Source organism: Hyaena hyaena, unplaced genomic scaffold, assembly GCF_003009895.1.
Source record: "Hyaena hyaena isolate Hyena2069 unplaced genomic scaffold, ASM300989v1 scaffold_131, whole genome shotgun sequence".
NCBI lineage: Eukaryota > Metazoa > Chordata > Mammalia > Carnivora > Hyaenidae > Hyaena > Hyaena hyaena.
Genome location: NW_024080761.1, coordinates 776496 through 791878, shown reverse-complemented (window position 1 = coordinate 791878; position 15383 = coordinate 776496). Strand labels below are relative to the sequence as shown.

Below are 15383 nucleotides of genomic sequence, written 5' to 3'. Positions count from 1 at the left end.
ACATCACAGCATCCACGATGCTCTGCAGAGCGCCTTCCAGCTGTTCCCTGGGTTCAGGACAGGATTAACTGCTCCCCATATGAGGTCTGAAAACTACCCCCAGGGGATCAGAGTTCTCTGTTCACCCTTGGACTAACCTGGGCTTTCATAATTGAAAATATTTGGGATGCCTATCATGGGGACTGAGAAGCAGCTCCTGGGATCCCTGAGTGCCTGGCTCTGGAGTGAGCTCTGGCAGAGGACAGGAAGGAGGAGGAACCTCAAATGTGAAATGAAATAAAACCTGAATAACACAGAATCTTCCCACCATTCATTACCTTGCATTTTCTCCCAAGGGGGTGCAAGAGGCAGAGATTCAGCTGAGCACAAGATGTTGAAACTTTTTCTTAATAGATTTAATTTTGTGAAACAGTTTTACATTTAGAAAAAATTGTGACAATCATACAGCGTCCCAATATAGAGATGCACCCAGTTTCTCGTCTTATTAATGTCTTACAGTAGTATGGTACATTTGTTATAAATAATGAATCAACATTGGTTCATGATCAGTAAGCAAAGTTCATAATATATTAGATTTGGTATTGGCTTGGGCTACTGTAAGAAAACACCCAAAACTGGATGCCTTGCACAACAGGAACCAATTCCTAAAGTACTGGATCCTGGAAGTCTAAGATCAAGGTGTCAGGATATTGGGGTTGTGATGTTTCTTTACCACAATAGCAAGTGGGTAGTTTTGTTGTCTCCTGGTCTCCCTGTGATGAACCCGGGTGACGTTGTATAAAAGTAAAAAAAAAATGGTGAAAATGAATTGGCACCAAGCTGAAAGTATGCAGGTGAATTGTGAAAAGATGAGGCTAGAGGTGAAGTTCGAACTGAATGTGAGTAGCGTTCATGAAGCAATGGCAACTTTCATGGAAATGCTGCCAGGGATATGGTTTCCAGAGTGTTTCCCGAGTCTAGATATGCAAGCAGAGGAGCAGAGTGAAGGCAAACCCACCACGTACCTGAGGGTGGTGTGGGGACAGAGGAGGTGGCGTAAGGAGGGTGAAAATGTCCCAGAAGAAGTGACACCAGGAAATATTCACAAGTATGTTGTTCACAGCATTGGAAGTGTGATAATGTTGGAAGCTGATCCCAATTGAGAAACAAGGGAGATAATGGAGAACTTCTTTTATTGTAAACTGTGCAGTTACAAGAAGGCAAGCACTCTGCCAACATCTCTAGATGAGTCTATAAAAAAATAAACCACTTCTCATCTCAAGGTTTCCTTTTTTTAATTAAAACAATTTTTAATGTTATTTCTTTTATTTTCTTTAAGAGACAGAGAGCAAACCAGGGAGGAACAGAGGGAGGGGGAGAGAGGAATCCCAAGCAGCATCTGTGCTCTCCAGGCAGAGCCCAGCAAAGGGCTTGAAACCATGAACTGTGAGATCATGATTTGAACCCAAGTCAGGAGGTGGACGCTTAAGTGACTGAGCCACCCAAGCACCCCACCCCACTTTTCACCCTTTCTAATGCTTCAAATGACCATTTACCAAATGAATCATACTATTACTGTCTTTTCATGTCTGTATCTGTTCATAACTGGCAGTTGGAGGGTATCCAATATGTTGAACTAAGATTCTAAAGTTCACAGAAAAGTTGTTACTTTTCCCTCAGATTATTCTGATCACTTCACATGGTTTCAGATGCATCGTCATTGTTTCCGTCCTGCACCACTGTGCAGACGAGCACTGTCTCCATTTATCATGTCGGCCGATCTTAACTTCCAGGGAAAGAATTCAATTCAGGTATGAGCTGTGGGAACACAGAGTGAGAGACAGGAATTGCTATTTTATGTGGGTGGTTAATGGAAGGTGTTTTTAATAGAGTGACATGTGGGGAAAGCTTGAAAGAGGGAGAGACTGAGGTATGCACATCTGTAGGGGGAAGAAGCAGAGGAGGCATATGGTTTGACTTCTACTTCCCTAGGATCACTGTGGCTGACACTGGAGAGCCTGTTAGGGACAAAGCAATGGTCCAGGATGGGATATTCTTGGCTGGGACTGGGGAGCAGCCCAGAAGTGAGCAGAGTGCAGGTTCTGGGTGGAGCTCACTGGCTGAGGGAGGAAGCTGCACTCGCACTTGAGAGCTTTTCAGGAATTTTTCAAGCTCATTATATAACTGTTGGCAGCTTGAAATTGGCCACATTAGATATATCGACAGCACAGAAGTCGACAAGCACCACAAAGCAGTCTTTTCCTGTTCAAGCGTAGAATCTGTAACACTGTCTGGATACTGGACATACATTATGGAAGTAGAAATAAATACAGGATATAAAGAAGGAAATCAAGGAAGGTTCCTGACTTCTGGATCTCCAGCACATGTACATGAGCAGAGGGCCAAAAAGGATGAAGGTGACAGTAGAGTTAGTGTTCCCATCACAGGGAGAGGAGGAAATCTTCTCTCTGGGTTTGAGGAGTAGGACAGATCGGCAAATGGGATGAGAATCCTTGCTTTTCCCTTCAAACCAGGATGGGATTTATTTGTATACAAGATGGATTGAAGCACCTTAGCAAGGCTAGGGAGTCTGGGTGTAGGCAGGAATAACCCATGAGAGCATGGACTTGAATGTGTGGTTCATGACCAAGGTCCCCAGGAAATGGATGAGAGATAGCCTGGTACATGAACATGTGACTTGTTTCTCACATTCTAGGAAGATATCCATGTGTATGTCTCCAGAGACATTCCCATGGCCCCTGCACAGGCCCAGGTATGAAGACTCAGGTCTGGGGATGTCAAGGACGGTGAGAAGGAGCAGAAAGAACTGTGGCAGGTGGGTCTCTGGGGAAGCAGGCATTTGGGGCAGAGTTGTGAAAGCTTCTAGGTGTTCCTTGTCTTAGGCTGGGCCCCTCATGGAAAGAAGGAGGCAGCAGAGACTAAGGGTGGCAGGTAGCAGGGGAGGAAGGAAGGAGCTATGGACTCATGTTCACATTTCTTTATCTGCTCACCATTCCAGAAATGTTCTCCATGTGTCTCCTATTTTTGTTTTTGGTGCTGTTTTCCTACTGGGACACCTGTTATGAGAGGACAGGCAGCCCCTGACATGGACTCTGCCTCCTCAGCCTTCCTCCATAGATCTCAATCCCCTCCCCCACCCCTCCAGTCTGTCCCCTAGAGGGTCATAGCGAGAGCTGTCCCCAGAAGAGCCAGCGGGCACCCATCAGCATTCCTCTAACTGTGGACTCTTTGTACCCAAAGAATCTAGAGATGGTCTCCAAGGGGTTTCCCACCCAGCTGCCCTCATTCAGCCTCCTTGCCATTTCCTTACCAGAAGCCCTAGGACTCTGTGCTTGTCCTTCGACAGCCCTTGCCCCAATACAGTTCCTGAGGACCCCACACTCTTTCTGGGAGTTGAGAACCTCCCAGAGGGATCCCTTAGGCTCCAGAGGGTATGAAGGGAGGTGCGTCACCTGCTCTTACTCCAGGTGGGCGCTGACCCTGTGAGACCTGTGCGGTGCTCCTCCCGCTGACCTGGCTCCTTCTGGAACTGACCTTGCCATGCTCTCCTCGTCCACAACTCACAGTCAATCCGTTGCTTCCTGTGGACATAGATGACAGAGGCAGTGATGAGGAGCAGCAGCTTGGGGCCCAGGCAGAGAGCCACCAGGAGTGGAGTGGACAGTTCTCGATCTGGAAATGAAGGGACAGGACGCACCATCAGAGAAGGATCCAGGAGTCCACTCCTATGGGCCTCCACTTACTCCATCTGAGGAGACATGGACCCATCAATGCTCTGAAGCTCATGATCTCCCTGCGAGAGGCAAGAGGCAGATTTCAGGGTAAGAAGTACCTCATCTCCCTCACCCCTTCTCAAGCTACCAGGTTTCCTTCCTGAGGGAAGGGGTGGAAACATGAGAACTCAACAACATGCAAGTGAGCTTTACTGACATGGTCCCCACACCCTATGGTGCAAGTCTTACACCCTCTTTCTGATAGGGAAACAGGCTCATGGTTTATGGAGGGTCATGAGATGACTGGGAAATCCTTCACTGCTGTCCCATAGGGTGACTCTGAGACCTTGTCCTTTGACCAGGACATGTCCAACCTCTCAGGGTCATAAGGATGAATGGCAGCCAGCCCCCAGTAGAGTGAAGACTGTGTCATGGTGAGTGAGGTGCAAGGCTGCCTTGCTTGTACCACACACAGTCATCCATGACCCCATGTTTTCACATGCTGAGGGCACTCTCAGGGTGCCTTGACCTCATGAGACCTGCTGGCTGGACGACACCTGAGAGAGGCAAGGAAATTCTCAGGAGGGGTTTCAAACATCACCCATCCCATCCGGCCCCCAGTGCCAATATCAGATAGGACATCTTTTTGTCAGACTTAGACCGTTGTGTCTGCAGGCACAGCTTCAGATTGTTTGCCTTTTCATAATGATTGGTTTTGCTCTTAGATTTACATCAAGAAATTCAAGTAAGGGGCACCTGGGTGGCTGGTTAAGTGTATGACTTCAGCTCAGGTCATGATCTCATGGTTCATGGATTCTAGCCCCGCAATGAGCTCTGTGCTGACAGCTCAGAGCCTGGAGCCTGCTTCAGAATATGTGTTTCTGTCTCACTCTCTGCCCACACACCACGCACACTCTGTCTGTCTGTCTCTCTATCTCAAAATAACTAAATATTAAAACACTAAAAAAATTTCAAAAATAATTGAAATATATGGGATAATCTTAGAGATAGGAGCAGAGACCCACCGTTTTTACCCCTGCTGTGTTGGAGGATGGCAATTCTCAGCTGAGTGGCCCTTAGCAGTTTTCTCAGTTGAATGAGCTGCATTGCCCATGTTTGCACCTCCTTGTAGAGGGCAGAGGCCTAGTGGAAGAGCAGGTACAGAGGTTTTGCCCCTCTGCTACATTCAAAAGAAATGTAAAAAATGGCATCCAGCTTGCCTGTTCTCTGTCCAAGTATGACTCTTCTGTGTTGCATTGTGTTCAGTGTCTTCCTTTGCCAGTCTTGCCTCCTTCCCTGTCTCACACGCGTGTGAATTGGGCAGGACTCACCAGTGAACTTGCCCCCTTCTCATATAACTTAGAGGATGCTTCCCAAGGCAGTTGACCTGTGGCATTTGTCTGGAAGGGGTGTGGAAACCCAGCTCTAATGTGCAAATACAGACATGGTCTCTGGCCCACAGATCCCCAGCCTAGTGGGAGGTGGGGCAGGGATTGGTCCCAGCTTGTCCTGCACTTGTCAAGCTAGAACCTTGGAACAGTGATCTGGGATGGAGTCAGTAGAAGAACGGAGTACTCTGGTCATGTGAAAATAAACTGCTCATTATAAGAATTACAGGATTGAGTGGCTGTTGCTGGGTATCAGTCCATTGGAGAAAGACAACGCAAAAAGAAACCAATAGATCTCACATGAAAAGTTCTGGGTGAAAGTCAAAGGAATCCCAGGCAAGACTGTAGACTCTTCCCTCCTAGAGCCAGAGGGCAGAAAAAGCTCAGGACATAAGTGGGTCCACCATCCTCAAAGGAGCATCAGTGCTACAGAGAGGATTGACCTCTCAGCTTCAGTGCACCTGCTTTGCCAAAATCGGGCCCGGGGGGAAACATGGGAGACATACTGAGATATGGGATAGAGACTTTGGGGACAAGGCATTCAAAGCCCTCAGGGCACTTGTGTCTGCTGAGGACAAGGCAGCAGCTTAGTTACCTGTCCCTGAATACAGCTTCTGAACACAAAGCAAAGGCAATAAAAGGACAGTAAATTCTATGGAGCACTGGCTGTCAGTGACCCCTGAAGAACAGTCCCATTTTGAAGAATCTCTAGGAGACAAAAGGGAAATACCACACAATCTGGAGGACTCTGAAAGGTGGAGGAGGAAGGCAGGCAGTTAAGTCTCAACAGCCTGGAGAAAGAACAGAGTTTAGGTATCCTGGCTTCGTATTCCTGAATCCCTGGAAACAGAAGGAGGCCAAGATGTGACATTCAAACAAAGAAGTCTAGTATCAGTAATTTCAATCCAGTGAAGCTATCCAGTGAAGAAATGGGGGAACCAAATGGGATTCTTAAATACAGAGAACAAACTGAGGGTTGCTGGAGGGAAGGTGGGTAGGGAGATGAGTTAAGTGGTAATGAGCATTAAGTAGGGAAGCTTTTGGGATAGGCATTGGGTGTCATATGTAAGAGGTGAATCATTGGGTTCTACTCCTGAAACCAAGAATATGCTGTATGTTAACTAACTTGAATTAAAAAGAAAGAAACAAATACTGGGCAGAAGACACTAACAGACACTTTTCCAAAGAAGACATCCAGATGACTAACAGACACATGAAAAGATGCTCAACATCACTCATCATCAGGGAAATACAAATCAAAACTCCAATGAGAAACCACCTCACGCTGTCAGAATGGCTAAAATTAAAATACATTTAACAACAATTGTTGGCGAGGATGTAGAGAAAGGGGAATGCTCTGGCACTGTTGGTGGGAATGCATACCTGGTGCAACCACCCTGGAAAACAGTATGAAGTTTTCTCAAAAAGTTAAAAACAGAACAGTCCTATGATCCAGCAATTGTACTACTAGGTATTTACCCAAAGGATACCAAAATACAGATTCAAAGGGATACATGCACTCCAGAGTTTATAACAACGTTATCAACAATAGGAAAACAATGGAAAGAGCCCCAATGTCCATTGACTGGTGAATGGGTAAAGAAGTCGTGGAATCCATATACAATGGAATGTTACTCGGCAATCAAAAAGAAAGAAGTCTTGCCATTAGCAACAACGTGAATGGAGCTAGAGTGTATTATGCTAAGGGGAATAAGTCAGTCAGAAAAAGAGAGATACCATATGATTTCACTCGTATATGGAATTTAAGAAACAAAACAAATGCTCCTATGGGAAGAGGGGAAGAGAGAGGGAACAAACCATAAGAGACTCTTAATGGTAGAGAATAACCTAAGAGTTGATGCAGGGAGGTTTGTGGGGGTAAGCTAAGAAGGTGATGGGTATCAAGGAGGGCACTACTGTTGAGCACTGGGTATTATAGGAAGTGATGAATCACTGAATTCTACTTCTGAAACCAATATTACACTGTATGTTAACTAACTAGAATTTAAATTTAAAAAAAAATCTCAGTTCCAACGTCATAAAACAAGGAGGAGCAAAATCAACTCAAAGCAAGTGAAGGAAAAAAGAGGAGAAAAAGCAATGAAATTGAAAACAGAAACAATTGAGAAAATCACGGACACAAAAGTGGGTTCTTTGAAAAGATCAATAAAATGGAAAATCTAGCATTTGACAATGAAAAATATGAGAAATAACGCATTATATCAAGAATGAAACAGCATATCACTACAGACCCTACAGACCCCAACAGGCTATCGAGGTAGTATTATGAGCAACTCTGTGGGCAGAAATTTAACGACGCAGAAAAAATGGAGCAAAATCCTCAACAGCACAACTGGCCCCAAGAATCCTATATAAAATGATGAATTTGAGTAGCCACTCGGATTCTTTTCCAGTCACTAAAAGAACCGTGGAGCCTAGGTGGTTTCACAGGAAAGTTCTTCCAAGCATTTACAGATGAAATAAAACCGAGTTAGGGATACAAAATGAAGTTACAGGAGAAATTTTCAAAAATCTGAATATAGACTCCATTTTAGATGGTAGTAGGAAATTATTTTATGAAGTGTGTAATGGTATTGGTTTTGTAGAAAAGCCAGACTCGTTACTCACATGACCACACAATCATGGACTCCGTGTGCAACTGGATGTGCATCCGTGACTAAGCCATTAGTGGACACAATTCTGCAACTTCTGTACACCTCTAGTTTTAAAAGAAGTTATTTGTTCTCCTCTTCCCATCTATACTTTCCCGGATGGAGGGGCATGGACATTGAGTGACCCATTGTTGTCCCAGCAATGATGGTGATGTCATAGTGCATATAGAAGGAACATAGGCCTTTGAAACGTCTTTTGGAGAAAAGACTCCTTGAATCCTGGCTCTGACTACTCCTGATGATACATGAGAGAAATAAGATACACTTTGGTCATAAAAAGGGGACTCTGTAGGTTCTAGGGACAATGTCCAGATACTATATCTAATACATGTTTGTCCTACAGGCTGGTGGTCCTTGTCCTTAGGACTCTCTCATTCTGAAAATAAATAAATAAACTTCAAAGAGAGAGCTTTCTTTATAAAAACAGAAAACGAAAATCTCCAGGTCCTCCAGGCTTTCTTCCAGAATTTCAGAGTGTTAGATGCAGACATTTGCTGGGGTGACAATTGAATGCTCTGAAGGAATATAGATTAGACAGGTAAGAAAGATCGGGAGAGGGTGGGGGGCTGGCCTGGCATGGTGACTTAATCAACTGGTGAAGGAGCAGGAGGCAGATGGCAACAAGATCCCTCTCTAATTTCCCTCTCTCTCTTCTTTCTTTCTCTAGTGCATGGTTATGTCAAAAGATCTAAAGATATATGTACCAAACTCTTACCAGTGGTCATTCTTGGAGTGTGGGCTTTGCAGGAAGGCACCTCACAGCAAATTTCACTTTCATGTCTATAGATATCTAGATTATTCTCCAATGAGCATGACTAACTACTTTTACCATGAAAAAAGAAAATATAAAATTTAAATGCCAGTTAGTTGGCATCAAGCCTTACCAGAGTTTCCATCTGTGCACTGGTCTTTTGTGCGGCCAGAGGTCTTGAGTTTACGGCTTTTGGTGACTGCCCGCTGCCCATCGTGCTGCACCTGGCAGGTGAGCACCACCTCCTCTGTGTGGGCAGATACGTTCACCAGGAGCCAGCTCGTCCAGCTATAGGTCCCATCCTTGCTCTCTATGAGGCTCAAGGCTGTCTCTGTTTTGCATACGTTTCCGTTCTCCAACCAGGTCACCTGGAGGCGCTGAGGGTAGAACTTTTTTGCTTGGCAAGTGACCTTCACCTGGTCCTCTGTCACAGGTTGCTGGGCAAATTCCAAGGAGGATGGAACTGAAACAGCACAGAGCAGAAGCTCTGACCCCATGGAACAGACACATCACAGGGGAGGGGCTCGTGAACTTAGCTCCCCCCAGACAGCAAGGGAATTACCCAGAACAGTGCTAGGCATGCAGTGGGTGATCAAAGAGTGAGGGTAGTCTTTGCATGGGAATGAAATCCCTAGCACACTGCCCAGTACACAGTAGGTGCTCAAGGACTGGTAGCTCCCATTAGGGTAATAATGAGTGAAATCCAGATTCGGGGTCCCTGGCATGCAGTTGGAATAGAATAACTAGCAAAATACATGAAATCACCAAGCTCACACTGGTTGGATTACAGTAGGTGCTCAATAATGGAACGGCTATAGGAAAGTAAATGAAACTACCTAGCACAGTGCTTGGCACGTGGTAGGGGTTCACCTGGAATCTGCCATATAAAACAGTAGGAGGTGACTCTGGATGCCCGGTGATGGGGAGGGTCTGTCAGGAGTCAGGATCCAGGGGGTGGAAGGCTGCGAGCACAGAGTGGGGAAGGGGCAGGCTGGGAGGCTTGGGGGCCAGGCGTGGGCTTGGGCTGGGGGTGACGGGCATCTACCTCGCAGGGTGTCGGACAGGTTGGCCGTCCCACGAAGTGGAGGGCCCCCCTGCAGTGTTTCGTGGTCCACCTCGCAGATGAGCTGGGAGCGGACGTCCCCCGGGGCCAGCACCAGCGTGGCGCTGCTGGAGACGCTGTAGGAAGCGCTGTCTCCCTCTGGGTCCACGGTGGTCCAGGAGGCTGGCAGCTCGTTTCCGTTTTTGAACCATTTCAGGGTGACGCTTCTGGGGGAGAAGCCGTGGGACTCGCAGGTGAAGCTCACTGGCTGCTGGGGCGCGACCCTGGCTGTGAGGCCCGACACCACGGGGGGAGAGGGTTTGGCTACGAGAGGAGCATTTATGACGAGTAAGCACGACCGTGGTCATCGTCCCCAATGACAGGTGTGTGACACTGTGCAGAATGTCACACGGATTCTTTTTCAGCCCTTCTGATAGTGCTGGGAGGGCGGGGTCAGAGATTGACTCGGAGTCAGGGCAGGGCCCACGTGCAATTCCAGCCTGAGGACCAGGTCCCCATTGTATTCTCTGCCAGGGGACTTCCCACCCATGTGGGCACAGGAAGGACATTTCTGGTGGGTGTCATTCTTGGTCTCCACTGTTCTGAGCTGCCTCTCCGACACCTTCCTGACTTCAGAGAGCTGTGCAGCAGTCAGCACAGGGGTGGGGGCAGGGGGGTTGTGACCCCCATGAGAGCCAGAACCAGGTGGCCAGCAGCCTCAAGGTGTGGAGGTGGCACAGCCCAGCGCCCCCTGTGAGATCAGACAGCAGCCTTTCACTGTCCCCAGTGGCAGTGAGGGACACTTGAGGCAATGCAGGCAGTTTTGCTTCAAATTTAACACTGAAAATGCTTCTCAGAACCACACAAACTCAGATCTATCTTCATCCCAAACTTAGTTCATGCCTGGATCTCCCTTCAAGTCATTATGAATCTACTCAATTTTTCACTCTTTCCACAAATATTCTAAAAGTTCTAGTTGTGCCATCCCTGAATCTGAGAGAGGATGAAGTGTTGTTTCTTCTGAATCTGCGTTCTTCTCTTGGGTCAGTGTTGGGTTGAAAACCAAGATCACTGAGTGCTATGATATCAGTGGTGGTTAAGTTCTTAAATGCGAAATAATTTCAAGGCAGAGACACCGGTCTATGGAGCAGGCAGAAGCCCTCCTGTGTCCTGGACACACACACGTCAATGACTCGAAAGGGAGGAAGTTTCACCTGTAGAAGGTCTGATAGGGTGTCTCCAAATTGTCACTTATTACCCAACAGTTTCTATAATGGTTGGCTGAGGGCACATATTACAAATATGTGTATGTGTGAATATTCTCCTTTCTAAAACTCAGCAGACATTCTGAGTTCAGATGTGTCACATGAGTAAGTCAAGTCATGAAAATGCCAGCAACCCTCACACCCTTAGAGGGACAAAGTGCTGTGATTAGTTGTACTGAGGGTGTCCTGGGCCCCCAATGCTAGGCTGACCCATCCTACCTCTCAGCTCCTTCATAACTGTGCTGGGGGCCCAGGTGTGTCCCAACATTCATGGGACACTGACTACGTGAAAGGCCCTGCTGTAAGCACCTTACATGAATTCGCTCACTCAGTCCCTACAGCGGCTCTGTGGTCATGTGGTCACAGACAGACAAGGACACCGGCCAAGTGTGGGGATGACTCATCAGAGTCAGGAAGGCAGAGTTGGTTGGGAGCCTCGTGAGTAGGATCAGCCACACACTCAGTTGCTGCGTGTGGACACTCAAGAATCACCTACCCCCCACATCTGGGGCTTTCTGGACCTTCTCTGCAATCCTCAGATCCCTGACCAGCAGCCCGATTATTGCTGTGGCACAGATGGGACAGGAAGGACCTGATAGACACTGAGACTAGCCCAGGATCGGACAGGTCTGGGAGGGGCACTCAGGGCTCACTGAGGGTCTGTTCTCTCACATGGCTCACTGTGTCCCCGTAACGTCCTGCCAAGGCTGGTGTGATGACTCACGTTCTACAGGTGAGGAAACGGAACCCAGCAAAGGGAGCCGGGTCACAGCCTTGAGGAAACCCTGGATTTGGGCCACTTCTTATGTGTAAGCGATGCAGACAGAGCTCCTCAATTCCTTCCTGCTCTCCTAGGAGGAGACTATGATTATCACCATTTTCAGATGAGGAGACTGAGTCTGAGAGAAACAAGGGACTGCTCCTCTCCCTCAATTGCATCCCAGGGGGACTTCTGGTGGCCTCCAGCCTTCTCATCACAACAGAACAAGTGCTCCATCTTCTGGAGCCAACAGTGACTGCCACCCTCCTTTCCCTCTGGGACTCTCCACTGCAGGCAGTTCTGGGAAGGGTCCCTGCAGGTGCCCAGGGCTGCGGACCCTGTAGCAATAGAGGAGGTGTGGAGCCCGGACGGCTGAGTCTAGAGAATGAACCCTTGCTCATGGGGCTCTAGACGCTCTCTATGAATGGCCTCCTTGTTATCCTCAGTCTGCAGAGCCAGGAACAGGGTGCATGGGTGGTGTGGCTGGGGTTGTGGCAACCCCTCTGCTCTGCCCAGGCCCCCTCCCCAGGCTGCTCAGTGAAGAAGCAACATCCCACAACAGGGAAAGACTCCGGATGCTCTTCCATGCATGGAGCCGTGTCTTCCACGAACGGCTCAATACTTGCTGAGACCTTTGTGTACCTGTCTGATCTGGGGTGTAATCCTAGCCTTGCCTCATCTAAGGACTCGGTTTTGTTAACACTTACTGCTGAAGAACAGAACAAAGAAGATTTTCAAGGAGAGGCTTGGGGCTCTCTCTGCTATGACCAGGACAGTGACTGCATAGAGTAGGACTGAGGGTCAGGCTGCTTGGGGTCAATGTTAGAACCTCTGCCCATCTGAGTAGGCAGACGATATAGACCTGCCTGGCGGTGGAGCCTTGTATAGGTATGGTGACCAGGCAAGGGACATACCACTGGGACTTTCTGTAATACCTGCACAATCAGGATCAAGCCACTTTTCCTCCCTACGTCTGGGGGTATGAGGAGACTCATTTGCTACTGTGAGAGTCAGTCCCTGAATCACAGGAACATTTTCTGACCAGACACACAGGAAGTGACCAACATCTGGCATCTCTTCTACCAGGGGCGGCAGAGTAACCGGGGCTTCTGTGTCCCTTCTCCCTGTGATATCCTGGCTGTTTATAAGGAAATTCATCTCCCCCTCCCTGCACTGGGTGCACTTGTCCTCACAGGAGGGAGGGGAACATAAGCCTCATGAGTGAGGAGGCCTTGCCTATTTTGTTCCCTGCTTCTCCCACAGCACCCAGAGCAGAGTCTGCACACAGCAGGTGCTTAGTAAGTGCTGAGTAGAGAGAACACTGGCCACATCGATGTAGGTGCTATCTGGAGGCAGGGGTGAGGTGAGTCTTTGTGACTAGGCAGGTCACTCAGACCTTCTGTCCCTCATTCTTGAACCAGAGGGCTGGTAGGAATGGAAAAATGAAGAGCTTGGAGCCTGCTGACTGAGGGTCCAGATTTTTCCAGTGTTTACCAGCTGAGGGGCCTTGAGCAAACAGCACAGCTTCCCCATGCCTCAACTTTCCTGATCCATGGAAGGGGTTGATTCAGGGGCACCCTCCACAGCACCTGATCCTTATCTGTTGCTTACACAGTGAAGGGCATTCCTATTGACTTGTCACATACAGGGGACGAAGGAGCCCATGCCACACTCACCACTTACGATGACCTGGGTGCCTGGTCCAGACTTAAACTCCGTATCAGGGGTCCCTTTCTTGAACTTCACACAGTAGTAGGTTTCCATGTCTGTTGGGGAGATGTTACTGATGCGGATGGAATAGTCCGTGCTGTTTCTTTTTGTGGTGTCTGCAACAGTTGTTACTCGGGGGGAGGGGTGGTATCCTCCTCTGAAACTGAAGATTAACTCCTGGTCTGGCCCCGTCCCCCTGAACCATTCCACCTTCCCGATGGGGAGCAGGGAGGTCACAGTGCCCCCACCCTCTTGTAATCTTGCACAAATCTCCCTTCTCAGTGATGCCCACCCAGGCTGCCCCTTTAAAATTTTCCCACCCTAAAGAGTCTCCCATTCTTTTAGCCAGCTGTACTATCATGTTTTTTCTAACACTCATCACTCTCTGGTTTATGTGGTATTTGCTGAATTGGTATATCTATTGTTTCCAGTCCTTTTGTCCACTACCATGTAAGTTCCACAGGGGCCACTACTTTCTCTCTTTTAATAACCAGTACTCCTTAAGCTCAGGTGACAGTTTCTGGCACTCAGTAGTTATCCGGGAAATATTTATGTAATGTATGAATTCCATAGGGTGACTCGTTTGGGACCCTGCAGTCTATTTTCAGTGGAGCATTTCTCAGGAAATTATGAGAAGCTGAGTTTCCCATGAAGATGTTTGGGGGTAACAATTATTTTCATATACTCAGGAAGCAGAAGAGCCCAAGAGAAGCAGACCAAAAATAATCTTCCCCACACCCTCTCTTCTTTACACCCATTGGCAGATCTGCAGAAACCTCAAGGGATGGATGTGGGGCCCTGGGTTTGAAAAGAGGAATGGTTATACTAGTGAGATTTAGAATCAGAATGCCTGGGTTCAAATCATAGCCCTGCCATTCACCACTGAGTGACCTTGGAATTTTCTGTGTCTCCTTTTTTTAATCTGTAAGCTAAGGGAAGAAAAATGTGTTTCCGAATCAAAGATCATAGGACATGACAGATGCACGCATTTCCAAGTGTGTGGGGCACATAATGAATTCTCATGAGATTGGAAAGCTATTACTCATGAGATTTCCTGAGGTCTGAAGGCATAAGCCAACACTGGATGATTGGGATCAGGATACAATTATAGGTGAAGATCATATAGGTAGGAGTCTCTGTGTATTGTATCCCATTTTCCTCCTCACTCTGATCCAGCTGGGAAGAGGACCATCAACACAGTAATACACAAGGTTCTAACCATTTTACCTTGAAAGAAGTTCACTTGCCTTAAGAGTTCAGTGGAGGGTGAGCAGTAAGTTTAGAGAAGTAGAAAAAGAGGGTGAGTAGCTGAAAGCTACCAAAACATGTGTTCAATGTACACTTCACGCAGAGTGGATGTGATGTGAAGACAGCAATTAAGGAAAGCATTTTCAAATATCCAATGTGTGTGCACATGCCTGTGTGTGTACCTTTCCTCACACCCACTCATACATGTACATGCACACATACACAAGTGCATTCCCAAGTATATATAAAGTGTGGCCCAGCATGCTAGTGTACAGATTATTCTGAGGATTACATGAAATTGTAATACATGTTAAAAGCTCAGTAAAAATTTTGGCACATAGGTAACATCCAACACATCATTAACCAAAGTTCAGGAGTACACATGGCAGAATCGGAACTCTGGAGTCCTCAGAGTGTGATAAGTGGTGCCTCTTCTGCTTCCCTCTCAGTATTTTCTGACGTTTCTGCAGTTAGCCTCTACTGAGAGGCCAAGTAGCATAACATGGTTAAAAGAAGGAACGTGGAGCTGAGTGGCCTGGACATGAACCCCAGCACCTGCACTGACTTAAGTAGCCGACATTTGGCCACTAACTCTCCCTGCCTGATTACTCTATCTGCAGATCGGGAGCACAGTCCTAGCTATCAGGCAGGGGTGTTGTGAGGATTAGATCACTTAATACGTACACTTGTCCTTGTGGCAGATTCAAGCATCCCCTGTCTGAATACCGCTGGTAACCAGCTGCAGGTGATGGATCCATAGAGGAAATGCTCACATCACTTTTTCATGCTCTCAGATGACACCCAGCCATTTGGTCTTCTGTGGCAGCTCTGTGC

The 15383-nt window shown here is 47.5% G+C and overlaps 2 protein-coding genes across 2 annotated transcripts in view; both read right to left on the bottom strand.

The window, feature by feature from the left end:
* The window catches only part of LOC120235389 (signal-regulatory protein beta-1-like), a 49932-nt gene that overhangs the window by 34304 nt on the left and 245 nt on the right, over positions 1-15383 (bottom strand). The gene's annotated exons all lie outside the window — the stretch shown is intronic.
* LOC120235471 (signal-regulatory protein beta-1-like) lies at positions 3449-15307 on the bottom strand. Its single transcript, XM_039237816.1, has 5 exons — positions 15234-15307; positions 13268-13575; positions 9570-9890; positions 8658-8987; positions 3449-3672 (listed from the first exon to the last, which is right to left on the bottom strand). The coding sequence occupies exons 1-5, from the start codon at positions 15305-15307 to the stop codon at positions 3449-3451; spliced, it is 1257 nt and encodes a 418-aa protein (XP_039093747.1).